The 26,097-nt window shown below is 38.7% G+C and overlaps 11 protein-coding genes across 11 annotated transcripts; 6 read left to right on the top strand and 5 right to left on the bottom strand.

Annotated features, from left to right (window-relative positions):
* Positions 1-762: 762 nt before the first annotated feature.
* Positions 763-1,863, bottom strand: L201_000452 (V-type proton ATPase proteolipid subunit; the record flags this gene model as incomplete). Its single annotated transcript, XM_066216254.1, has 6 exons — positions 763-780; positions 841-930; positions 1,059-1,213; positions 1,281-1,317; positions 1,438-1,546; positions 1,769-1,863. 6 exons carry the CDS (start codon positions 1,861-1,863, stop codon positions 763-765), a joined length of 504 nt encoding a protein of 167 aa, XP_066072351.1.
* Positions 1,864-2,374: 511 nt separating this feature from the next.
* Positions 2,375-3,692, top strand: L201_000451 (uncharacterized protein; the record flags this gene model as incomplete). The annotated part of the gene is made up of 5 exons (XM_066216253.1): positions 2,375-2,839; positions 2,955-3,014; positions 3,119-3,203; positions 3,275-3,315; positions 3,390-3,692. The coding sequence occupies 5 exons, from the start codon at positions 2,375-2,377 to the stop codon at positions 3,690-3,692; spliced, it is 954 nt and encodes a 317-aa protein (XP_066072350.1).
* A 467-nt stretch (positions 3,693-4,159) lies between these two features.
* On the bottom strand, positions 4,160-5,820 carry L201_000450 (uncharacterized protein; the record flags this gene model as incomplete). The annotated part of the gene is made up of 7 exons (XM_066216252.1): positions 4,160-4,186; positions 4,260-4,445; positions 4,551-4,748; positions 4,892-4,969; positions 5,049-5,186; positions 5,323-5,420; positions 5,496-5,820. 7 exons carry the CDS (start codon positions 5,818-5,820, stop codon positions 4,160-4,162), a joined length of 1,050 nt encoding a protein of 349 aa, XP_066072349.1.
* Positions 5,821-6,598: 778 nt separating this feature from the next.
* On the bottom strand, positions 6,599-10,776 carry L201_000449 (uncharacterized protein; the record flags this gene model as incomplete). Its single annotated transcript, XM_066216251.1, has 10 exons — positions 6,599-7,209; positions 7,281-7,434; positions 7,509-8,153; positions 8,217-8,363; positions 8,423-8,852; positions 8,916-9,232; positions 9,292-10,309; positions 10,378-10,432; positions 10,507-10,549; positions 10,624-10,776. 10 exons carry the CDS (start codon positions 10,774-10,776, stop codon positions 6,599-6,601), a joined length of 3,573 nt encoding a protein of 1,190 aa, XP_066072348.1.
* Positions 10,777-11,511: 735 nt separating this feature from the next.
* L201_000448 (50S ribosomal protein L36) lies at positions 11,512-12,073 on the top strand (the record flags this gene model as incomplete). Its single annotated transcript, XM_066216250.1, has 3 exons — positions 11,512-11,810; positions 11,946-11,994; positions 12,062-12,073. 3 exons carry the CDS (start codon positions 11,512-11,514, stop codon positions 12,071-12,073), a joined length of 360 nt encoding a protein of 119 aa, XP_066072347.1.
* A 484-nt stretch (positions 12,074-12,557) lies between these two features.
* Positions 12,558-13,544, top strand: L201_000447 (uncharacterized protein; the record flags this gene model as incomplete). Its single annotated transcript, XM_066216249.1, has 1 exon — positions 12,558-13,544. One exon carries the CDS (start codon positions 12,558-12,560, stop codon positions 13,542-13,544), a length of 987 nt encoding a protein of 328 aa, XP_066072346.1.
* Positions 13,545-14,305: 761 nt separating this feature from the next.
* On the top strand, positions 14,306-16,362 carry L201_000446 (uncharacterized protein; the record flags this gene model as incomplete). The annotated part of the gene is made up of 6 exons (XM_066216248.1): positions 14,306-14,348; positions 14,537-14,689; positions 14,778-14,893; positions 15,003-15,152; positions 15,614-15,814; positions 15,862-16,362. 6 exons carry the CDS (start codon positions 14,306-14,308, stop codon positions 16,360-16,362), a joined length of 1,164 nt encoding a protein of 387 aa, XP_066072345.1.
* A 462-nt stretch (positions 16,363-16,824) lies between these two features.
* On the top strand, positions 16,825-18,371 carry L201_000445 (uncharacterized protein; the record flags this gene model as incomplete). Its single annotated transcript, XM_066216247.1, has 8 exons — positions 16,825-16,926; positions 17,006-17,055; positions 17,141-17,568; positions 17,648-17,713; positions 17,769-17,792; positions 17,843-17,909; positions 17,968-18,185; positions 18,253-18,371. 8 exons carry the CDS (start codon positions 16,825-16,827, stop codon positions 18,369-18,371), a joined length of 1,074 nt encoding a protein of 357 aa, XP_066072344.1.
* A 237-nt stretch (positions 18,372-18,608) lies between these two features.
* Positions 18,609-19,331, bottom strand: L201_000444 (uncharacterized protein; the record flags this gene model as incomplete). The annotated part of the gene is made up of 2 exons (XM_066216246.1): positions 18,609-19,175; positions 19,272-19,331. 2 exons carry the CDS (start codon positions 19,329-19,331, stop codon positions 18,609-18,611), a joined length of 627 nt encoding a protein of 208 aa, XP_066072343.1.
* Positions 19,332-20,065: 734 nt separating this feature from the next.
* L201_000443 (uncharacterized protein) lies at positions 20,066-22,833 on the bottom strand (the record flags this gene model as incomplete). Its single annotated transcript, XM_066216245.1, has 14 exons — positions 20,066-20,479; positions 20,552-20,608; positions 20,666-20,780; positions 20,851-20,868; positions 20,933-21,069; positions 21,115-21,164; positions 21,240-21,335; positions 21,392-21,486; positions 21,547-21,677; positions 21,738-21,874; positions 21,919-21,999; positions 22,091-22,384; positions 22,471-22,754; positions 22,823-22,833. 14 exons carry the CDS (start codon positions 22,831-22,833, stop codon positions 20,066-20,068), a joined length of 1,920 nt encoding a protein of 639 aa, XP_066072342.1.
* A 919-nt stretch (positions 22,834-23,752) lies between these two features.
* Positions 23,753-26,076, top strand: L201_000442 (uncharacterized protein; the record flags this gene model as incomplete). Its single annotated transcript, XM_066216244.1, has 13 exons — positions 23,753-23,893; positions 23,960-24,067; positions 24,128-24,224; positions 24,297-24,370; positions 24,432-24,517; positions 24,568-24,625; positions 24,699-24,730; positions 24,799-25,137; positions 25,210-25,234; positions 25,306-25,383; positions 25,448-25,548; positions 25,624-25,938; positions 26,031-26,076. The coding sequence occupies 13 exons, from the start codon at positions 23,753-23,755 to the stop codon at positions 26,074-26,076; spliced, it is 1,500 nt and encodes a 499-aa protein (XP_066072341.1).
* Positions 26,077-26,097: the final 21 nt, after the last annotated feature.

The raw sequence follows: 26,097 nt of genomic DNA, 5'->3' as shown, positions 1-26,097 counted from the left end.
TCGAAGATATGTTCCGATAGCCTTCAACGATGTTCAATCATTGCTGAGTTTGATATGCCGTATGTATGTATACCTATACCTTGAATATTATGGATGTCGTGTTGTTATTCTTCAGAAGGGGATGATGTATGATAGAGTGATAGTCAAATACTCAGGGATGATATGTTATTTGGTTACGGTAGAATAATATACGTTAACAAATACGTTCAACGATGATGATATCCCATTCCACCATACATGACATACTCTACATATAGCCGTGATTATGTAATCATGAGGTGTCTTGATATTATATTAGCCGGAGTCATTTACAGCCGTGGCAGTCTCCTACCACCATGCAATCATCACTCATAGTGGATGTTTTTTGCTAAACGATGATGATCTATCATGGATTTACACATATATACCATGTCGTGTTGGATACAGTATTCTCAGTGTTTGCTGACAGAAACGGAACACTCATGCGACAGATAACAGACTACTGCGGATCAATGGTAAAAGTGCATTTTTTGGTCGATCGCATCCACAAACTATTCTTTTATGAGGGACACAACGAAGACTATCTAAAAGAAGATAATTCCCTTCTTACAGAACGCAAAAAGGGAGATCAAGGTATTTTGATACTATCACTGAGGATATATATCAATAGGGATACATCGGATATGCAAAGACGCATGAGGGTTTTGCGCGGGGAAGTGTGGATGGTAGAATTGGTCGCTAGGTTATTGTAAAATTGGTCCATATGTGTCAGGGCTTATTGGCTTATTGAGCAATTGCACACTACAGATGGCCAAGATATTAGCAAGCATGACCGCTATCTGTTGTTTCAGCTCAACTTACGGTGTAATCTACGGTTGAATTGGTGTTAAGGATCAAAGCAACAATCAAACCGTAAAGACCCAAAACTTCGGCGAAAATGAGAATAAGAATCTGTTCAAGTTGGCAATCGCATTCATCATCAGCACCTGATACTCCACTATGCTTGATGATCATAGGAGATTCCTCGTTGAGAGTTGACGTATCTACAAATTGCGAAGTGGATCTGAGACGTCACTCACCATACCAACGAACAATCTAGGTTGTTGAGCAGTACCTCTTACACCGGCATCACCAACAATACCAATAGCGAAACCAGCAGCTAAACCAGCAAGACCGACTGAAAGACCAGCACCAAGTTGAATGAAACCGGTGTACAAAGGCATTGGGGAAGCGACTAATGGTCAATTGCTCAAGTCAGCGGCAACTCTTACTTTGCAAAAGTTTGACCAGCTGTTACTCACGGTTACCAGAGATCAAGACTGAAACGACCAAACCATACTGTTTTCGCCAAATACATGAAAGTCAGCCTTGCTCTCGACACCGGAAATGAACCGTCCGGACCACGTGTATGATCAGAAATGCAATTATGTCTCTGTCAAAGCTTGAGAATGAACTTACAATACCAATAATACCAGCCATAACGACAGGAATAGCACATTTCATCATGAGATCAGGTCTGAGAACGGCCATAGCTGAAATTCCAACACCTGATTTAGCGGTACCGTAACTATTTGAAATCAAATATCGAGGTCAGCTATAAGCGGCAAAAGGTGATATATCTAACAATGAAGGCGATATTGTGTTCTTCTTCATTGCATCTCGCCCCGATACACAGATCTAGCAACATTGATCCGATCTAAGTGAATCTATGCAATTCTGCTATTCTGTTGCCGCCAAGAACAAAGGTATGATAGAAATCTCGATAAAGCGAAATAGACGATAAACTCACGCAGCACCGATACAGGTGAATACAATGGCGGAAGTACATCCCATAGCTCCGAAGAATGGAGCGTAGACTGGACAGAGCTCAGCAACAGTAGACATTTTGATTGATTAGGTGAATTGAATGAAGGTCGATTAACTATAAGAATGAATGAACAGGTTAGCTAAATGGCGATGAGATGGCGGATAAAGAGCTGATATTGTTGATCGAGAGCAATTTTGATTAACCAATGCCGTGACGAATGCGATTAAAACCTACCTGATTGATAGCGAGGTGAGCTCCCGAGTACTGAAGATATCTGAGTGAAATAAGGTATACAAGTATCAAATAAGAATGATGATAATAATGAATGGAACGTGAATGACAAGACGCCCTAAGCCGATGACAGCAATTCAAGGACGAAAGGTGCATAAACCCATAAACCTATATACATCATCCCACTCATACTGTATAACGGAATTACCCAATTATCCGCAGATGTGGCACTTATTTCGTGATGGAGGTGGTCCACTTTGAGAATACATATATATACATACGTACAGATTGTATACATCTAGTTCGAAAAACTGTCGCAATATCAACAACTCAATCAAGCATGTCAACTATATAGCCATGGATACTTCAATGACACGCTCAAAAAGAGCAAGGTCAATATCAATATCAATATCATCTAGCTCAACCTCAAATTCGGATCGGGAAGGAGAATCATCAACTTCTTTCCATTCACGTTCTCCTTCACCACCTCCACCAAAATATCATAGAGGCAATTCAACTCATGATGGTAAAGATGGTAACAATGATGACAAACGGTTTTTATGTGTTTTACCTCCAACATGTTCACAACCAGGTAAATCAACTTCATATTCAAATGAAATTGAATTAGAAAAACATCAAAATATATTTCATAAATGGATTTGTCATATTCCAATACGTGATAGAGTTAGTAGTGATACTAAAGGTGTTACAACAACAGCCAATATAATAATACCTGAAAGTTTTACTGGAGGTAGATCAGAAAAAGGTAAAAGATGGAAAGAATGTTTAAAAGTTTTTCCTGATGAAAGGTTATTGAATTTGGTAAGTTACATTTCCATTATCCCGTTTTTTTACGCTTGGAGTGTATAATACCCTATGATGAGATTCGAAACGAAAGAAATTTCAGCTTATCTGATGGCTTAAGTTTCCTACTTAGCATCATTCAGAAGTACATGATCCGATAATTAAAGAAAAGAAAGATAACGGAGAGAAAATTGTAAGCTTTTTGAACTATTTATTCCTATCATAATGGATTTGTGCGCAGGATATTCAGACCAATTCATCATGATAATAATCTTCAACTAATTCTCAATGATTTAGTTTGAATGTTTTCTTAATACCGATCAATGTGGGAAAAAGTTTATGGATCCAAAGAAAAGAAGGAGACATATGATAGATAAACACAGTAAGTATACTTTATCGTTTAATCTTAGAGACATCTGAGCTGAGCTGAGCTGATGATATAACCAAATATAGAATATCCTCCCAATTATTTTTTCAGTATAATCAATCATGGTGTAAGTTTTGATGTGCCTTTTGAGCGTTAGAGAAATTCCAAGACGTACAATAAAGCTAATTTCGATCCGAACAGATCAACACTATAGTTCAGGAAGATGGATTAGCTATGAGCTTGATTAGACCACGTAAAGATCCATCAACAATGAGATCAAATCAAAAGGTAGTTGAACAGTCAAATGACAATCCTAAGAAGCAAATAGAAGGTAATCATAATCACGATCATCACCAATTGTCAAAGTCCAATACGCCGGATATAGATATGGATGACTTGACATCAAAAATGGGTAAAATGGAAAGTAGTTTAACTTTTATTCCAAGAGGTGTTAGGAAAGCCAGTAGAGTGAAAGACAAAGGTATGGATATCGAACAAAGCTGAGCAGACTTCCATGTTAGTCACAAATGAAAACTATGTTGTAAAATATACTGTATGTACCAGTTTATCCCAACGAATCTAATGTATTCTATGACAACCATGTTCACTGTTGCACGCAAATGAATTGATTTGTTATGTATTATAATTAATATAGTCTCATAATGTAGAATCTTTACAGTTTGACAGCTTCATAACTTACATTACCTGAAGATAATGTAGTTTACCATCGGATTTCTCACACCATAGAAAGATTTCCGACTGGGTTCTTTGGTGATAGACAGAGAATGTCTGACACGATTGTGATGACTGCTGACAGAATACAGTGGGCAAAACAGATATTCGATAGAGGCGAATATTACAAAGATGTCTGTGAACGTTAATGTATATACATTGCATGTAGTTCGTATATATTGATGAATGCTGGATGTGCGGTACGGTGCGGAACAATCTACTTTTCTTACCCTCTCTATCTATACCTTTCTTAAACTATTATAATGCTACAGAGGAACATTATCATTAGCGTAACTATTACAGACTCGGTTTAATGATTAGTATTATACGTCTACTTACTTCACCAAGACCATACATTCTTTTATGATAACTTATTCTAACAACTTTATCACCTGATTGTAAACTTTGTTCTGGTGTCATTGCACCACCGAAACTATCTGATGAACCACCATGTGAAACTACAACTGGTGGACCATGTTGAAATACGTGAATTGGAACGTTGAATTGTCTTGAAAGAGCTTGAATCTAATATTGAAGAAGAGAATATAATGTATCAACAATGTCAGTTTCTGGGTTTTCTGGGTTCTGGGAAAGAAAAGAATGATGATTGGAATATTTGTAGATACTTACTTCAGGTTCTCCTCCCCATTCACCAGTTTCAGCAACTAATTGACAATATTTCTTGAACCCTTCTTCAGATATTATACCATCATCTGTTGCACCTGCAGAATCTTCACCTGTTATAGATGGTAAAAAAGGTATAAAATCGTCTGGATGTGATAACATGAATTTCGCGGCTGCATGTCTAGTTACAGTGTAATTTTCGGCCTAAAAGGGAATATTTTGTGATTAGCATGTAACTCAATGACAATGTTCATATGATCTCCAATGATAGAAGTTTAGTAGAATGGTGACTGCAGAGGCGGAGATGGGGAAAAACAGGAAAAAAAATCAACAGCAAAAAAACTCACATCTTTAGCAGGTATTATACCTATTTCAGCCAATTGATCTGCTATAGCAGAATACATACAATGTCCGTCTGGAGAGATCTAAATTATCGACAATGTTATTATCGAATCATCGGCAAAACGAACGGATGTTATACAATGCACCACTACCCAGGCTTACCTCATATAAATCTCTTCCTAAGACGGTACAAGCATCACCTATAATTCTAATTTCTTCTTGTCTTTCTTTTTCAAGTTGAGCATTCCAATTTGGATCGTCTGGTGGTGCTGTATTAAGTAAAGCTTCTGTTTTTCTAGCCTAATTTCAAACAAAGTTTCAGAGCATAATTAGTCAGAGAGATCTCACTATGATACAGGTAAACCAATACTATGGTATAAATTAAACGTATAGCCAAGAACGAGCAGAGTATGCAGTTAGTTGAGCTTAGACTTACCTGTCTCTCTTCAAACTTTTGTCTACTTGATTTCTTTTTCTTTCCACCTCCATTACCTCCACCCAATCCAAATGCATTTCCGTACATACCTCCTCCTCCTGAAGTTTGCGGTTGAGTTTGTTGGGGCTGTGGTGGTGGTGGTGCCGGAGAAGAGGAAGAAGATAATAATTGACTAGGTTGAATAGGTTGAGCAGTTTGTGCAATAGTAGAAGAAGATTGATCCTGAATACCTAAAGGAGAAGTAGAATGTCCAATTTGATTTTCTCTTTGATGCATATTTTCTAGAATTAAATCTTCTTGTATTTCTTTATCACTTAATGATACTGGAGGAGGTAAATTCCCTTTTTCTTGTTCTTGTAAAGGTGGAGGAGAAATTACTTGTGATAATGAATTTGATGAAGGAGATTCATCAGCATCAGGTGATGATAATGATTTATCAGTTGGATTTGAATTTGGTGATAAGAGTTTTTTTAAAGCTCTACGTTTACTTCCTGGCATTGTTAACTTTTTTAAACGTATTTGATGTTAGGAGATTAGAAAGAAGACTGTAAATGAAACGGAAGGAAAAAGGTGTGTTGCGATCGTGTTATACAGTATTGTCCTAGAGAATAATTGTCCCGATTGATCAGGTATACCTTAGCTGTTTCTTCTTTGAGATTGTGTATCTCAAGGTATATATCTGCAAGGTATATATATAATGATAAGTGATAACCAACATAGACATGCAAACATGCTCAAAAGAAGCGCAGTCCATCAACTTGGGATATTCAACTTTCGAACAAAATGTTACTGCTGATGACATGTGGGGTAAGGGGTAAAGGTGGGTGGTGAACATGACGCGCTAACGTTAATTACGAGTACGTGTGGCAAATAAATTACTGGAATAATCCTATTATATCATATATCATTCATAATATTGTGGAGCATCATTAACTGTTTCTTTTTGTTGCAGTGCTGTGCAAAAGGATGCCAAGCTACTGTTCAATGGATGAAGTACTGTACGTTATCAGCTCATACAATAGCGCAGTAAATCAAAGTATATGTATCATACATATTCAAAATAAGACAGATTCAGAAATCAAGAAATCAAGATAACAACGATTTTATGGAATATGGGAGTAGATATGTACGGAATGAAATTGAATATAATCATTAGTCAACTTTATAAACCAAAAAAAAAGTGGGAAAACTCTATATTACAAATCAGCTAAGAAAAGGATAAAAAGATAGTCGCAACAAAAGTTATATTAAAAAAGAATTTCAGTCATACCATTCATTATAGTATAAACCCAAGATGTTCAGCTAATTGACCTTGACCCGCTATACCACCACCTACGACATGTTGTTGATTATTGTGCACAGTCTTTGACATATTATCAGTTGATATAGGTACAGGAATATCAAGCAAGTTATCTGGAATATTCATCATATCTGATCCGGCCAAAGCTTCGAAGAATCCATTAATTGTTCCTGGTGACATAGCTGATAAGTCGAAATTATTGGAATCTTCAACTATATTTACATTATCATTGTTATGGTTGAGATTCTGATTCTGATCAATGGCATGTGTATCGAGACCTGGTGGAGATATTGAAGAAAATGAATTCGCAGTTGAATTTCCCGATGATGATTCACTTTTCGGCTGTCGAGCGACAGATACAGTTGCACTGACTGAGCTTGCAGTAGAAGGTTGTCTAGCGTATGATGGTGATGATCCAGTACTACCTGCTCCAGGTATACCCTCACCTGTTCTAGTAAATGTTCTTGAAGCTTTAAGCATATCGCCGTATCTGACACCAGAGAAATGATTGTATCCGGGCTCATGCTGTGGTGAATTGTTCAGTTGGTTGAGAAGGGCAACCGCAAGCCAATAGAACGGCAGAGCATCTAGGATGATGTGACGGGGTAAGCACATCAGACTACAACATGATGGCTGTAAAGTCCCCGCTAAAACTCACCTTCACAATAGTTCAGAGTCCCTTTAGGTATTTCAGGTTCAGTGCTGGATCCACTGGCAGCACTTTCTGGACTGACACTTGCTGCACTGGATCTCGCAGCATTGGTAGAAGAAGGTGATATACACAACTTGTCGAAATCCCAGCCTTCTCTCCACTAAGATCAGTCAATACAGCACATGATTAGCTTGTTTATTATCACGCGCTCAGGTAGCTATGCTGACTACTCACCTTCTGAAGACCCATACCAAATCTACCTCTCAAACTGTCTTTAGTGATCCTTCCTAAATCCGTACCATCCTGAGCAAGCATTCTCTTTGTAGGTCTAAGCCATCCACAACCAACCCATAAATCTGTAAGATCTCTCCAATCACCTCTATCTCGTTTCCCTTCTCCTATATCTATCACACCTCTTAACAATGTAAGTACCATCGCTAATCTTGCAAATGGTCCAAAGTCATGGGTGTTAAGTAGGTTGTAGTATTTGGTATCGGCATTTTCATGTAAATTATCGAATGCTCCAAACGTAGGTAGGAAGAATATTCGTCTCATAGCTTCATCGAGAGACATTGGTTTATACTTTTTGACAGCTTTTAACCATTCGATAGCTGTGGGAGCTTTCCACACTGTGTCAGGAGCAGGTAATGGTAGATATGATACTTCGCATGAAGAAAGAATACAAGGAATGTTTGACTCCAATGCTGATACAGTATCAAGTTGATATACTAGATAGGCAGTTCGACGACGAGTTTCAAGCTGAATCCAATCCTTCCAGCATCGATCGAGCTCATTCGGAACATATGGCTCAGTTGGGATAGGGATTTGTGTGGTGTAATGATCGGCCTCTGGGGTGTAGAATCCAATTTGTCTTGTAATCTGCGATGGAAATTTGATTAGACACCAGGGATGACTAGTATATCAAAGTCATGTTATACTCACGTTTACGATGGTACCCATAAACATGTTTGCAGTGATCCGCTCTGATTCGCTTTCACTAAGGAAATTAGGTGTATGATATAAAATCAACGCTTGGAGCAAGGCGACGTTATATTCAGTCATAAGAACGCCTTGTGCGAGAGAGAAAGACTGTATCATATGCAAAGTCAGTTTCCAAGCTTGATATGAGATGCTTTGGAGCGACTCACTTTGACAAGCATATTTGTCTTTTCACTTCTGACCACAGGTCCATTTCTCCAATTGTTGACATTTTCCGAATCATATTTCTTATCATCGTTGGCTTTATTCCAATTTTGTTCATATATACTCTCCCAACTTTGATCAGGTACAACTGGACCATCTAACGGTTTCGGTTGGGAAACTCCACTCAATCCTAAAGCTGCCAAAACGGCATTATCTGAAGCTGTAGTAGCTCCTGTTCGGATTCCCCCAACAGTACAGATTGCAAATGCTAAACAAGCAGCAGTATCGTTGAGCTTGAATGTTGGCATGTGGACGAATGAGAAGTGGTTTAAGATAGTGTGATATGTACGACATGCCATGACCGATAACGTACGCAAAGGGGGTAATGACCAATGAGGAATTTGATATACACCCGCAAACCGTTCAGCGGGAAGACTATTGCAGACGATCAGCTGGATTCGCAGAGTGACCGGTAGTGATCTCGAAACGATGACTTACTAGAATGGACTTGTTTTGTCAAACCAAGGTGCACCTGCCTTCATCATCATGTCTTGGTTGGCAAGTCGAAGCAGTGGCCTTTCTGGATTTGGATTTGAGAACGTTTGAGGTATATCGTGCATTGCCATTCGATCGAGTATACCCATGATGGTAGGCGACATCGGCGGTTGTTGTTCGTCATTTACACTATCATCTGGATTTGAATTACCAATACCGAAAGCAGATGGAGAAAAGAGGGAAGAAATCGGGAAAGGAGATTTGCCTTTAGGAGATGCTGGACCAGCTGTTCCAGTCATGTTAGAAGCGAATAGTTGCATCTGACAATATCTCCGTTATTAGCGAGAGTCTTTTCATGAAAAGGGATTCATTGACTTACCCAACCTAGTAAAGTACCCATGTCATCGTTATCATTTGAGTTCTGGGTCGATTGTTGCATCGAATTCTGCATCAATGTCGATGCCTTCTTTTGGGAGTTCGAGTTCTGCTCTTGTTGATTCGGAGATTGAGATCCCGTTTGAGATCGATTGCCTTGTGACTGAATGTGATTCTGATTCTGATTTTGGTTCAACACTCCCTGTGTGCCCATTCCGGACATCCAGCTCATCGTGTTTAGAAAATTTTCCCCATTAGGTCCAGCATCAGTCGTCGCGCTAGCAAGTGCGGGATCGACAACAGGTTGCTGTTGTGCTGAATTTGCCGATGTCGATCTTGCTTGACCATTTGATTCTTGCTGATCACCACTCTCCGTCACTGAGATACCGTTATTCTGACTTGCAGCTTCTTGCTCTCGATTAGCTGCTACAGCTGCCTCCATCATCATATTGATTGTCGGGTTATTAGCCCAATCAGGTAATTCTTTTTGCAGATCCGGGTTTTCGCCTTCGGGTACACCACCTGGATAAGCCATCGACAAGAGGACTGAAGCGTCTTCTAAGTGATTGGCATCATTTAGGCTGTGGAACGGTTGACCTTGTTGAAACATGGGCAACAAATGGGGTGTATACGCTGAGCTCTCTGTGACACCGGCGGTACCGTAAAACGGGTTACTTGAAGAATAAACTCCTCCATTGCCCATACCATTTTGACGATTGAAGCGACTACCTTCTGGATATCTTTCGTCGTTATCACCACCACTGCCAGCTAAATCATCTTCAAGACTTGGATCTAATGTTGGATCGAGTCTGGGTCGAGTGGCATCTCTTTCTTCTCCGGGGCTAGATCTTCTTGCATGTTTACGATTTTTAGATGTAGGAGATGCTTCTCTTGCATCGGTACGAGAAGAAGATATAGGTACACCGGGATAACTTCGATGAGCTGCAGGAGGTGAATGAGAGTTTCGGTCGGTGGGAGGTGGTGTGGGATGACATCGACGTCTGTGGCGGAGTAATACATCACTGTAAAAAGGAACGATTGGATTAGTAAGCGGGTTATTGTGTACATCTGTTGATCAAAAGTAGCTAACCTTCTAGCAAAAGCTTTTGTACAGTCTTTGCATTGGAACGGTCTATCATCTTGGTCTGCAATGATATAAATATGTTTTGACATCAGTTAATGACTCTTTATTCGGGCAGCGGGAATGAATGATACACACGTTTTCTTTGGTGCCGCTTGAGATACTCCATACGACTATATACCTGTTCAGTAATACCGATAGATCAGCTTGATGTAGTACGCGAAGCGAAGACTAGCTGATAGCACTAAGACATACCTGTCCACATCCTGCATAAGTACATGCGAAAGTTTCTTTTTCTTTACCTTCTTTACCTCTGCTTCTGCCTGAGCTGGAAGGGGTTAATCCTTCAACCGGTAGACCTGTTGTGGGGTCTATTGGAGATGCCCCACTTTGACGCCTTGCAGGCATTTTGAAGGTACTACCTTATATCTGTTTCACTAATTAGAAGTCGTCTATTTTGCTTGATCCAAGAGCTGTATTAGAAGAGATTTGATTATTTTGTTTATTGATGGTCCTTATAAGTGGAGGTGGAGGGAGTTTGCTTTTTTGGTGAATTGATAAATCACGAGTTACTACAACTTTGATATCGTACCGCAATAGACAGCTTCTTTGCGAAGAACCAGGTGCTCGTTAGAATGCTGGAACGATACCTGTGATGCTAAGACGATTGGTGGTGAGATAGTGGTACAGAATGTATGTGTTTCTGCTGTGTTCCTGTGTTATCTAGAGATGAAGGAGAAAAAAGAGAAAGCAGAATGGTGGACTGATTTGGTGGAGGCGAGGAGAGGACAAAGAGTGGAGGGGAAAAGACAGACGAACAACAGCCAGTTGAGTGAATGTGACTGCTGGATTGTGTGTACGAGTATGCACGGTTCTCCCTTTCCCCTTCCTCAATTTACCTTTGATATCTCAGGGTTTTAAAAGGGTTTATGATACATACATAATGAGCACACAGCGATTTTCTGCGTAATTCCGAAAAGAACCCGCTTTGTGGCATTTAGTACCTTTACGGTAACTATGTATCGTCTCGAGTTTGAGTTCGAGATTTTGACGAATCCATGTTCATCTTACATGACATTTTGTTATTTTAGCAACCTTTAAGCTATTAGATGAACGTTCGACATACATAAAGAAGTGGGCAAGATGTTGTTTCAAACAGTACTACGACGATTACCTTTCACACCATTTACATCTTCTTTGGCAGGTCCATCAAGACAACCAATAAGACAATGTTCATCATGTCCTTCTCATCCTTCTACATCTTCAACTTTCACTTCATCAGCAATTAGACCAACATTATTATCATCTCAAATACCTAGAGCATTCCCATCATCTTTAAAATCAAATTCAGCCAGAGCACACCCACTACTAATGCAAGTTAGAGGTATGAAAGTTAGAAGTAGTGTGAAAAGGTTTTGTGATGGCTGTTCTGTTGTAAGAAGGTGAGTTTAGGGTATCATGTATTGGATTGTGCGGTTGGAGATAGTGGCCGATAAACTTTCAATGGGGCTCTCGTTGATTCATATCTGTATACTGCGGGGATGATATACTAATACATTGATATTTACTATATGTAGAAAGGGACGAATATACGTTATTTGCTCCAAAAACCCAAAACATAAACAAGTGAGTCTATGATAGTCGGAGCTGAAGATTGTTGTTTTAAAGTATTCCAGCTGACCTTTCAAAATAGCGTCAAGGATGAACCATAGATATTCATGCAGGTTATTCATAATATGCCACACAACACTTAAACGACGAGCTTGAAATATGACAATACCCGGTATTTCCTTTGATGTGACACTGAACCAAGATACTAACTTTCCCAGATGGATGATCCTGATATCATAGGAATGGGATTCTGGGCTCCCAATGGGCATGAACATTAGTATATGACGAATTTTATCCCTGTATGACGGTCAAATTCAAATCGTTCCATTCTCTCAAGTTTATCTAATCCACCTTTCAACTTGATCAAACGTCAAGATCAACCATCCTTTCATCCTGGCGTGATCCTATATCCACATCATTTATCGTTGTTTCTTGTTGCCGCCATTTCAACTTGCCACCATTTCAACTCGAATGATTCTTTTAAAACAACCGTACATCATTTGAGCTATACTGACTATAAAACAATTACTAAAGAGTTCTAAGCAAGACCTGAGAATTCGCTAATCTTGATTTACAGCATGTCCAGAGCCCGGTTTTCCAATCTCTCCTCGTATATCAAAAGGTGCTTCTCAAAATCCTCTCAAGGGCCACCTTCAGTATGTACTTCTGATTTGCCTGACGAAATCAGTGTACCAATGTCAAGCCATATCCATATCAACTACAATGCCATTGATGCACGATATGGTGTTCACCCATTCGAAATATCAAAAATAAACAATTCAAATGATCTTGTAGGTCACGATTCAGCCTTCGAATTGACTGGTACCACTGCTAGGCAAACCGAACCGACTTCCAATTCCGATGATGAATCTACTTCAGCAATTGCAAATAGTAATGTCAATACGGTGGAAATGTATGATAATTCATTGTATGACTCGATGTGGCGAATCAGAATTGATGTAAATACCGAAAAAACAACTGGTCGGACGAACGATGTAACAAATCATATACTTCCAATGAACAGAAAACACCTCAATCAAAATAGCTATATAGATTGGGTCCCCGATTCTGTTCGTAATGGCAGATATACAGATGATACAGGAAAAACTCGTTACGAAGGCACAAAATCTATACCATTCAGTATATCAACTAGATCAATTAAATCCAAAAATAAAGAATTTAGATATTGTAAAGCAAGTTTATTATCAACTGCTTTCGATTTTAATCATCCTGAAACATCAATAATTGAATCATATGACGATTATGGAAATTGGAAATTAGTGTTGGATCCAAATAGATCAGAAAATATCAAACAAGTTTTAGAAAATGTGTTAGATGATAAAACGAAGGAAAAATTGAATCAGTTATCACATAATACACTTAACGAACGATATAGATTAGATAGAATCACCTGGAACGATAATGGTTGGAAACATGATGACGAAAAAGAAAATAATGATCCTAAATTGAATAAAGATGGTTTGATTGGTGGTAAGTCTTTTGCTAGTGTGACGGGTGTTGATACGAGTTGGGTTTGGAAGCGGGTTGAAACCAATGAACAATGAGCTCTGAAGAGATTAGTTGTTACGGTTTCACATAATCCAGAGGTCTGTAGAAGATAGTATGGACCATACATAGCGTCTATTCAACAAGTTATGTTATCGTGAACCTGCATTGTTCAATAAATGATATTAAAGATAAATTGATAGCCACAATCAGATGAACTGCAAAGGCAGGGCAGACTACCGGCATTATCGTTATCTATCAGAATTCACTCATTCGGAAATTTACGGATGTGGCAATTCATGATCAGGTGTTTGCATGCCACGCGGTTGTAGCGTCATCAGTTACAGTTACATACAACAACGTCGTTATTCAGTTACATGCTAAGGTTATGTTGAATAATCCCATCATTGTTAACCCCCTTTCCCGCAATCACTGTTGATAGATACAACCATATCGAGAGCAACGGAGAACAAAGGATTGATCGTTATCATATACAAAAAACTCCCTTCAAATACAGAACCCACAACAGTAACAAAGGGTCAACAGCTTGCTTCAAGAAACAATAGCTCGACTTCTCAGGACAATAACATAGAAAGAGATTGTGTCATTCAAGCGTGTTTCGTCATTCCCCTTTTTCACCATCAAAAGTTTATCAACCATTCAACTTTCGATAGAATAGAAAAGTTTGAAGACAAGTTTGATACTTAGAGAAAGTTATATATCTTGTCCTGTTTAGTAACAGATCAACATTCTTTACTGTTCAAATTAAACTAAAATCATAACATAGAAGAGATACAATCACTAGAACAATCAAATCACAATGTCTGTCGAATTAAGTCCAGCTAATCAATTGGGATTCCCTCGTGAGTTTTGCTTTTTGATTTTTGCATACCTAATCTTCCAGGAGAGTTCATCATGAGATGCACAACTCGAGCGTCCATGAACACTTGAGCAGCATCTCTGTTCGAGCTGCGGATATTCCTCCTTATAGTAACGTTGACAATCCATCTCAAAAACCCTTACTAATTTATGTTTTGCTTTTGGTATTTAGGTCCTCTGACTTCCCTTGTCAAACGATCATTATTCATTCATAATCCTAATCCTCATCCAGTAGCATTCAAAGTGAAAACTACTGCTCCTAAACAATATTGCGTAAGACCAAATTCAGGTAGAGTAGAATCTGGTGAAAGTGTAGAAGTTCAAGGTGAGATTCTATATCTTAGCTTCATTCACAATTATCAATGGATGCGACGGTATCGCTGACTACAATCTTGTTTGTGTGATAAATGCAGTCCTCCTTCAACCACTTCAACAAGAACCTCCTCCACACGCAAAATGTAAAGATAAGTTTTTGGTACAATCCGCTTATATCACTCCTGACGAAGAGATGCATACCCTTGGTGAAATGGTAAGTAATCTTTACACTTACCGTGTTATCCATATCCATTCTCGCTCAGATTTTACGTCATTGGTTCCTTTGGTTCGACGACTAATATTCTCTTGTTAAATATTTGTAGTGGTCTCAAGTGGAAAAAACCAACAAATCAGCTATTCAAGAACAAAAAATTAAAGTTGTTTACCTTGCAGCTGAAGATGGATCAAATAATCAAAATGGTATCCCTGAAGAAGATGATCATGCAGGTGAAGCAAGTAGATTAGAAGAATCTGTGAGTAAATGCTATCGTTTTCTGCCGATCATCACAAATTACCTTCATTATGCAAAACCCCCTTTTACCTACTTGTCTGCTTTCCACACTTCTACCTACCAGTTGAAGAATGTGAAGCGGACTTGACCTCTTGTTTACCTTTTCTCTTCTTGCCCGAATACATTCAATTTTATTCAATTATTCTCGATGTGCAATTTGTTTTCAAACCCGATTTTCTTTTTTCGAAAACTTAATCCGACCAAATTTGTGCAACGTGACTGAACGATATCAAACTAAATGTCGAACAATCAAAAAAAAAAAAACCATTCAACTTTTGCAATGATGCATACCTCAAACAAATAATTGGGTTGTATACGCATTCTTGTCCTTTCTTCTGTCGTGTTCCGTCACTCTTCTCTTCCTGCTTATCTATCGGACGTGCGGTCTTGTTCATTTCTACAATAACCTCATCGTTACCTCAGGTGAACTCACCTCATGACGGATACACTCGGTGGACTACCAAACCTGAAAAGGAGTACGATCCCGAGTTATTCCGTAATGCTGGTTTTTCATACTGGGAAACACCTAAACCACCTTACATTCCTCCTCCTTTCCCAGTTGGTACCTTTCATGATCTCTTGTCCACCATTGGACAACCCGTCATTCCTGCTATTTCAGAATTCGTAAATGAGGAATTTCGCTCACAATTGCCTTTGATGCGATATTATAGGCAATCTTCTCTCATGCTCAATCATCACCTGTACAACTACAACATCTTCCACCTGCACAAGATAAACCAATTCCAGTACCTGTACAAGTATCTTCACCTACGACAGCCACGACCACCAAAGAATTTTCTACTAGTAACGGACCATTAAGTCCACCACTTGCAGATTTGAAACCATCCCAAGCTCAAGCAACAAATGTAGCTTTAGAACAATCATTAAATACTACAACAAGTGATTCAGATAAATTAGCTGTGGCATTAAAAGAAATCGAAAAACTTCGTGCTGAATTAGCCGAAGCTAAAAGTGCAGACGGACCTCAAGTTACTGGTCTTAGAAAAAGAGGTAATGCCACAGGTACAACTGGAGCTGAAACTATAGTTGAAAAAGCTAAAGATGCTGTAACTTCTACTTCAGTCACTGCAGGTGGTCAACAAGGTGTTCCACTTGAAGTTGTTGTTGCTTTAGTTGGTGGTGTTTTCGTCTTGACTTACTTGTTCTTCTAAAAAGGGTATTTACATCATGGAATTGAAGGGAAGAGCGGAATGCAGCGATTTTCCATGGTGAATGGGGCATGGTGGTTCATATAGAAGAGGCTTTTGATTACATTTTCCCCCGTTTCTTCATATACATGTTTATTATATTTTGGTTTTGTTTATACTATTTTGCGAATGAATTATACATCCCAATTGTGCAAATAAAGTCTTACAAATAAGAAATAATAAGCCTTTTGACAGCAACCGGCTAATACCGGCGATTTTCTGACATCATCGTCCTCGAGTCTTCTTCCAATTCAATATTATATTGATCGTTGACAATCTATCATATGGTTATTGATTACAACATCACTCACTGCATAACTCCTTGAGCTCTCGAACAATTACACTTGACTACTAGATTCTATTGTATATACGTCTTTTGCGCTGTTCCGGTTATTTCGTTCTTGGACTCGTCGAAATCCGTCGATGATGAGTCACGCTTCATCAGCACCTCCATCTAGACCTTCTTCGCCTGCTCCTTTATATCGTAGATGGCCAGCGAGAATAGCATGTGTACAGTATGATGTCAAGGTAAGATACTGGATTCCAATTGAGCTTGATGTATGGTAGGAGTTACCAACTGACCTTGTTTTCTGTTTGATTGAGATAGTTAGGAAAAGTAGCTGAAAATACAGCTAAAGTAGAACGCTTAACGAGAAAGTCAGTACAAGATGCCTTATCAGCCAATATACGTGATTTCAGTGGTGATTTCAAGCTGATGATAACAAATGTTTGAATGTTTAAGTATACAACCTGGATCAATAGATTTACTAGTTTTACCTGAAATGTGTTTATCTGGATATATATTTAATAGTCCAATATCAATTTTACCTTATATAGAACCACAACGTATTGGATCAACGTCATTATTAGCTAGATCATTAGCACAGAAATTAAAGTGTCATGTTATAGCTGGATATCCTGAATCTTTACCTACTGCACCACAACCACCAGAATCTTCCAATTCATCTAATAGCTTGTCATCATTATCATCAAATCCAGAGAATAGTATCAATAATAGTAATGCTGGTCCATCTGAAATGAAACAATTAGAAGGTGAAGGTACAGGTGTAGGATATAATTCGGCTGTAGTAGTTTCCCCGTCTGGTGAGGTTGTAGGTAATTATAGAAAAACATTTAGGTTTGAAACTGATAAGAATTGGGCAAGGGAAGGTAAGCGAATTTCCAACTTCAAATTGATATAGATTTTATAAGTAAGCTTTTTTGAATTAGCTGATAAGTGGTTTTTTAGGGGACGGATTCATGCATTTTGATTTAGCTGAACCTTTGGGTAGAGTTGCAGTTGGGATATGTATGGGTAAGCCTGTGATACCTAGCATTTCTTGGTCAGATTGAGCTGATCTGAGGTCCAGACATGAATCCCAAGGACTTTGTCGGTATGTGTTGTCTAGCATCAATTTGCAGAAAGCCGCTAAACATGTTACAGCACCTTGGGATGCGTTCGAGTTAGCAAATTACTGCCGTGATAATGCTGTGGATATGCTAGTGGTACCGTGAGTTGAATTCATAAAGCTTCATTATAAACCAATTATTTACATACTTCAATGACAGAATGAACTGGCTCAGTCCACCTGCTGAACCTCCAGAAGAAACACCAGAAGAGGATCCCGATGCACCTTCTGAATCAAACTTGAATTATTGGGCAGCTCGATTACAGCCTCTACATGATCCTGTTCCTGGATATACAACACCAAGAGGTGAAATAGCAGATCCAATAGGTGGTAAAGAAGTAATCTTCGTAGCTTGTAATCGTGTAGGAACGGAAGAAGGTAAGTAACCTGGATATTTTAGTTGAATACTATAATTCTGAATATTGACATGTTGTACCCACTTTAGGTACCAAATTTGTCGGAACAAGTAGTGTCATGACTATCTCATCCAATCCTTCGAGGATTGAATTGGTAGAATGCTGTAATATATCGGAAGAAAGGGTAATGATTGCAACTGTGACATGAATGTCTCTGAAGATATGCGATTCTGATATCAATTGAAAACGCTTCGACTAATTTGTTTCTTCTCCAATGCAGCGTAGAATAACTCAATTCATCACGTCAAAAGTCGTGTGTGTAAACGTTTCACTCAAACAGGGTACGGAAGTAGCATTTCTCAGCATTAAGATCTAAGAGTCAATAGACCCAGATCTATCTCTTAAGTAGAAAGAAGACAAAGTAGGATTATATTCCACCATATTATTAAGCTTCACTCTCAATTTCGAGTTGGAACATGGTTACACTACCAACTCTGTTTTCCCATTCACCATGATTCTTATAATGTTGCACAGCATAATTCTCTCCTATATGCCCCGCTTGCCAAAATGTTATCTTTTTTGATTTAGCATCATCGACAGTCTCACCTAAGGTTACCAACTTTTTATGGGCTCGTATATCTGTGGCCTCGCTATCTTCATCACTTTTATCTCTATACATCATTTTGAATTCTGATGGACCGTTTTCGGAAAAATCTGCCTTTGGATGAAAATACGTCTCTGGAATTGAATATGCTTTATACCTTGTGTCGTTAGAGTTTACAATAGGTTCAAGAAATGTAGTTTGACAAGATATATTTTCGTCATCGTAATGATCTGGGTTTTCGTTTGCCGTAGCTATTGCCATAGTAGGATTGAAAGTTGATCCATTATATGTAATTGTAGGTGGCGATTTATCGTCGAAATGAATAAGGTAAGGATCTGACATCTCATCGAAAGCAGGGATGATTGATCTTTCCAGGTTTGCCAAAGAAGCAGGTATCTCACTGTTTGACTTGTCTGATGATCGTATATTGATAGAACGATCTATACAAGGTTCAAACCCTCGAAGTTCTCGCTCGATAGTAATTCTTGCACTGTGTTAGCTCACAGTGCCTAAGAATGTAGGTAATGATTTACTGGTGTTGTCGTTATCGATTGTAGTGGACATTATGGGTACGAATGAAATAGTATAATGGTACGATAGGGACAGATATCTTGTTGAGAAGAACGAATGATGTAGGATTTCCAGCTTGATACTGGGGGCATATAAGTGATCCCTTCAGCTTATACATGCATGCTATGGCAAAGTACTCGTACAATATCGTTCTGCCTTACAGTACGTATGAGTTTAATGCTTTTCAATCATGAATGGTAGGACATTCAAAGAATATGCCTGGATTTTGTACAATGACATAATGCACCGCAGGTTGCTCCTTCAATTCCGATTTTTGATAGGATGAGACTTGTGTCGAGTTGTCTTTTATTCAAGAAAAAGGGGAAGAACACCATCAGCCTCTGTTGGACAGGCTGGATTTTGTGAATCTCGCTTTTCGTGCACTCGTCCACACACTACAGATACAAGTATCAAGGAATCGCTCGAATCGACGGGAAGTTAGAAATACGATTTTACATGACGACACAGTATAAACCTGTTGATATGGAGTTAGCCATCCTTTTCAGCTAATTTGACCAAATGCGAACTCAGCCTTAGGTGGTAGAAGTGAACTCACCCTATACGCTGTTATCATTTCGAGCAGTTTGATGAATCTTTCTCGCAATCTTGACTGGAGCGAGTAAGCTTTTTCTCCATAATTCTTAGTATCCTAACATTGTATGGAGATTTCGGTATGATCAGCTTTCTCAACTTCAACCTGTCAAAAAAGGGAAGAAGAGCGGTATTATTTACAATAAACTAGAACCATAAGCTATGACATAAAAGACCATGACTATCACCAAAGGTATTCTAGCATGTACTAACCAATACATTGGATTCACACCTTTCAATTCATCTTTAACTGTATCAGCGAAAATATCAAAATTTTTACTACCAATATCTAATAAACCTAAACAAGATAAAGTGAAACCTAATAAAATCCAAATTCCATGTATGATTGAATGTGATATGCCTTTATATTTATACCATAATATTGATCTAATTGAACAGAATATTAAAGCAATTCCTGCCGTAGGAAATAACCATAATATACCTGATAATGATGATGACGCAGGTTCTTGTATAATTTCACGTAATAAGTTGAATGCTTCACTTTGTGTTTCACTTCTTATTGTTTCATTGGTAGACCAAGTTGTATTAATCTATATAACATTCGTCAACAAGGCAAATCACCTGTGTGTTGTATATATCTAGGAAATAAAATGTAAATTTACCGCATATAAACTTTCTAGGCTGTTTACCATACTGTCTTCAAGCTCAATTCCATAATTCTACGAACGAAATTAGCTTCGACCGATCAACCATTTTCCTGTGTAGATGGTACTCACGTTGGTGACCTGGAACATGATTTGCCCTAAATACTGATACGCTAGAATTGTAGGATCTTCCACTGGAATATCCACTCTGCTGAGATTACGCAAAAGCGTCATCTCCGTGTTATAGCTATGTTATGCGCTCATCAATACTTCAGTGTGAAGGAGTATAGTCCGTGTTGATATGTATGTCCACTCACTCTGGTTCGAGATACAATCTGAGCAGTATCGACGTTCAGCGCAATATCTCGCATTGCTTTTCGCAGCTCGACAACAACTCACTGATCGAAATATTTTGCAACAAAATGTTGTTCCTGTAGATTGATATCGGTACCATTGGTTATAGCCTCAATTGTGGTTATATAATGATTTGTAACTTGACTGATACCTTGAGCGAAAGATAAAGCTACAATTGCGTTCTAAGATCGAGGTCAGCTCATACTGTGGACGATCAAGATGCTTACAACTAGGGCCGCCAATAACAATAACAGATTGAAGTGCATCGGGAAGTGTACTGAAGAATAACAGAGTTAGGTTTGTGTACGTATGTCGTTATGAGGGGCAAATGGAATAAGGACTGTTCACATACTGGCTTCCCATATTAGAGCTCGACGAGGTGGTACCTTGACTGCTGGATCGAAGCGTGCAAATAAGAAGGTGAACAGTAAATACATGATAGTGATAGCTGTGCACAATTATATTAGTTATACAGCACAGATACCATTTGTAATAGTTGCTTACCAAGTAAGACTTGTGGGTATGTTACACTGTTTGTGATGCTAAACCCTGATATGGCTAGATTGAAAGCTCGAGTGACGGAAATAAAGCCCTCGCCGCTGCGTATATTGTCAGTCATACCGGACAGTATCTGTGCCAATTTGATACACTATACCCACATGATAATCAGTGTAAATGCACCATACCGTTGACCCATAGCTTTAGTGCGGATTGGTCCAAGTGGATCACTAGGAAGTGAGAACCAAACAGCCAAAACTTCTATACCGATTCCACTGTAGAAAAGGGTTATCTATGGGGAAGATCGTGAGTGATCTGCGCGTTTCATAAGCAGCGCACTTTTATAACTCACTTTGATGATTAAGAATGGCTTGCTATGTGCAGGTAATATAACAGCTAAGGCGGTAAGAATAGTAGAGACTGCCAATGATGTGATTGTGTATATGTGAGGCGTGATCTTCCTCTTAGCACGATGACCCAGATAAGCAGCTAAATTTAAGATAAGTTACCAATCTGTTACCTATGCAACTTACATAGCAAATATTGACTGGCTAAGTATATACGAGATATAGCGAACGAGGTAAGAACAGTTTTGAAGCTTTCATTCGCCGTTCCTAATCGACCAAGAAGTTCAAACTTTGAGCAACTAGCCTACCAGTTAATAGTCCTGTATCTATTTTTGAGCATGTTCATAGAATAACTCACGATGTGCGGAAGCTCTTGTATTTGATTTTGTTGCCAAATGAGGCTCATCATTCCTTATCAAACCCGGATTCCAATCACCACTTGCTGCACCCATATAAACAAAAGTTATAATTTGAATAGCTTTTGAAGCTCTATGCCAACCATCTAAAGCTTGATAACGTATATCATAATGTACTTGAGAAGTCCAAACCCAACATATTATAGCGTAATAAGATAAAAATACTGGTATTGCACTAGGTTCGTTCAGTTCATGGTTATTCGAAAATATTGTTAGGACTGCTACTACAGCCAAATCTAAAGATATAATTATTTGCATTAGCGATACTCATGTATACATTGACATCTTTGACAAAGGTATTTAAATCTAGAACGGGATTTACCATAAAACAGGTTCCACCATTCTGGACCTTCATGTTTGATCTTCACCCAATGACCACCTTCTTCTTCTGCTACAGGTCTTCTTAGAAATGGTGTTCTACAATGATCTAAGGGTATATCCTCCAGAAGTACATCCGTACTTGACGTTCTTATCTTTGATCTAAATCTTTTTGGTGTGTAGATGCCCTGATTATTATTGGGTAATTGCTGTAAGGGTTCTTCAGAGGAGGAAGGGGTTATATCTGAGATTGTAGTAGTAGGAGATCGAAGAATACGCACATCGCTTCTATTCATATCATTTAGCATAACTGTCCGTCTCTTGTGTACCTGGTAGAAATATTATTTTGAACTTACTTTTCGTCCATGTATTGGTGAACGATATCGAAGCAGGATATATGCGAAACTTGTCCTTGTAACATGATATTTTCCCACTAAATTTCGGTATCCTGCTATGTTTTCAGCATATTGAGGGCTCATCATTATGTTCATTCAGAATATCCGAACATTTTCAACTTGTCAGACCTTGACTTGCGAGGTCGGACACGTCTCATAACTCATTTGAGGATTGTAGAAAATATGAAGTCAACAAAGTATTGTGATTCCGCCCGAGTGGAATTATTCCGTTACGATCAGCCTGGTCTTGGTTATCATGACTACATTACCCTTTATGACTATACTTGATCATATTAGACCCGATACTTGAAAGCATGATTGAGCAGTTGAGGTTATTTCAAGATGATATAAACGTAGCGATGGGAAAGAGGGAATTTCGGGTTTGACCGCGAGTCCAAAGGCTTCGTCTGTACAGTTTCATAATTCATTTCAGCTTCGGTGATCTGTTGAGATGAATGGTTTCAGGTACGAGAGCTTGCAGCATATATTGGCCTGATCGAGATTATCAATGAAATGAAGAAATATTTTATCCACATACAGTATTGACCTTACCTTCAGGTTAGCTTTCTTGGACAATCATGATGACCGAAGTTGATTTTTATCAGACTTTATGTTTCGGCTTTCACCGATTTATAAGCGACGTTATTCACTACTTGAAATTTGTTTTGGTAACGTACAAGATGCTATAAATAATTGTACAATTATTTACATGACGTCGGCTTTGCTTTTCTCTTTTATGTTATTATCGGCATGCAAAATTCATTTTATCGTATATAAGGTAACAACAGATGATGCTTCAAATATTCATAATGTATGATATATACCAAATCGAGCGGCGAAGAACCCACAATAGACTGATCATATCAAGCCTCATTCGCTGTTCTGACGATGATGACCAACTCGAATAATAGTGATCATACCCTAACGACTACAGATCCTCAAGATCCATCGAACCCACTCCGAGATGTTGAGAGAGGTCAAGCGATGAGCGCAAATCTGAAAGGTAACAAGTCGGAAAAGGATGATAATATCGTACGTATTACTGTTGCGCTACCTTATGAATCGGCATAGGAGGACTCAGCTAAGTATTCAAAATAGGTCAGCTGGAACGGTGATGATGATCCGGATAATCCGCAAAATTGGCCAAAGAACAAAAAGATCGCTATGACCTTACTATATGGGGCCACTACTATGTGTGCAACGTTTGTGAGTAGTACAATGGCCATACCTATTGGGACTGTCCTGACGTTGTATTATATCTCCAAGGCCTCAAGTATCTTCTCTGCGGCATCACCCTTTATAGCGAAACAATACGGCATATCTCAAGTTGTCTCCATATTGGGCTTATCTCTTTTTCTATTGGGTGAGTATGCCTTATTTAATGTAGCTCAATGAGTAGTATACTGGGACTGAGACTGAAAATCTGTGGATACAGGTTTTGTGGTCGGACCAGTCATATTCGCACCAGCATCGGATATATGGGGACGTAAGATGTCTGTAGTACCGCCTGTAAATCACATCGAATGATGTTTATGATAAGCTTTCGACTAATCCTCATACATTACTGCAGATGTTTATCTTTATATGCTTTAGTGCTGCTACGGCTACAGCTGAGAACCTTCAAACGATCTTCATCACTCGGTTTTTTGGCGGAATGTAAGCCACTCCTCATACCGGAGAGTGACAGACTTTGACAAATTTCACAGGTTCGCTTCAGCTCCAGTCACTGTTGTAGGTGGTGGTATAGCAGATATGTGGAGTCAGGTAAGTAATCTGAGATCTCGCTATGCTGTGGCATATTCGTACGTGTAGCTAAATTAACTATATGTCCATGCAGCGTGAAAGAGGATCCGCTATTGTGATTTACTCGTATGTCTTATTTGTTCCCTCTTAGCTCTCCATATGCGATCCAATTCTAATCATTCATCTGGTATCAGATTATGTATCGTCGGTGGACCTACATTAGCACCTGTTATAGGTTCAGCAATATCCGAATCGTACCTAACATGGAGATGGACAGAATATATCGTTGTGATATTGACATCTACCGTATTATTACTGGATATTTTCTTCTTAGCTGAAACAAGTGGTAATACAATTTTGACTAAAAGAGCCAAAAGATTGAGATTTGAAACTGGCAATTGGGCTCTACATAGTAAACATGAAGAATCAGATCATAGTCTTAAAGTGTTCTTGCATAAAAATCTGCAATTACCTATCAAGATGATAATCATGGAGCCTATGGTCACCCTAATTACCACCTATAACGCTTTTGCGTGAGTCATATTCCCTATTAGTACTTCTTTCAGTATGCGATTCATAACGACTGATCATGTTGTTGTATTCAGTTACGGTGTCTTATATTTACTATTCGTGGGTAGCCTTTTCCCGAAATCTACACCACATAGATCAAACTGACCTTGCGATCAATTGGCATTAATTAGGCTTCAATTCCGATCATTTTCGAAGAAACCCGAGGCTGGTCATCTGTACCAGGATCATTACCAAATTTAGCTACATTGGTGAGGTGTTTCTTCCCCTTCTATAATACCCTATACTGAGTGATTGATTGAAACGTAAATATAGGTGGGAACTCTCTTAGCTGCTGCACTTAATTATATGTACTCTGTACTTATTTTCGCCAAATATCTTGACGAACATGGAGGAAAAGCACCACCTGAAAAACGGTAAGTGATAATTTGGCTAATTGGCGCATCAGATGCAAATCTTCAAGAGGTTAATGTAGATGTTTGGTTTAACAGATTACCTCCAATGATGTTAGGCTCAATCTTATTTCCAATTGGATTCTTCTTAATTGGATGGACATCAAAACCTGAAATATTCTGGTTACCAAGTTTGATTGGATTAACTTTGATTGGAATGTCATTCTTATTGATTTTTCAATCAGGTATAAACTATTTGATTGATGCTTATACAATAAATGCAGCTTCTGCTGTAGCAGCAAATACTTTCTCAAGATCAATTTTTGCATCTGCTTTGCCGTTGGTCTCACAGCCTTTATTTCATAATTTAGGTATAAATTGGGCTTGCACTCTGCTAGGTTGTATAGCTATTCTGTAAGTCTAATAGCGATACATTACAGATTTTCATGTTCCCTTTTGTTTCAGTACAACGCTGATGATTACAAATTTATCTGACTTTATTATAGATTCGGCGGTACACCTTTCCTGTTCTATCGATATGGAGCTAGGTAAGTGGGGGATGGCTAGATGCTT

Source organism: Kwoniella dendrophila, chromosome 1, assembly GCF_036810415.1.
Source record: "Kwoniella dendrophila CBS 6074 chromosome 1, complete sequence".
Classification (NCBI taxonomy): domain Eukaryota; kingdom Fungi; phylum Basidiomycota; class Tremellomycetes; order Tremellales; family Cryptococcaceae; genus Kwoniella; species Kwoniella dendrophila.
Note: the sequence above shows the minus strand (reverse complement) of the source record. Positions and strands in the feature narration are given on the sequence as shown.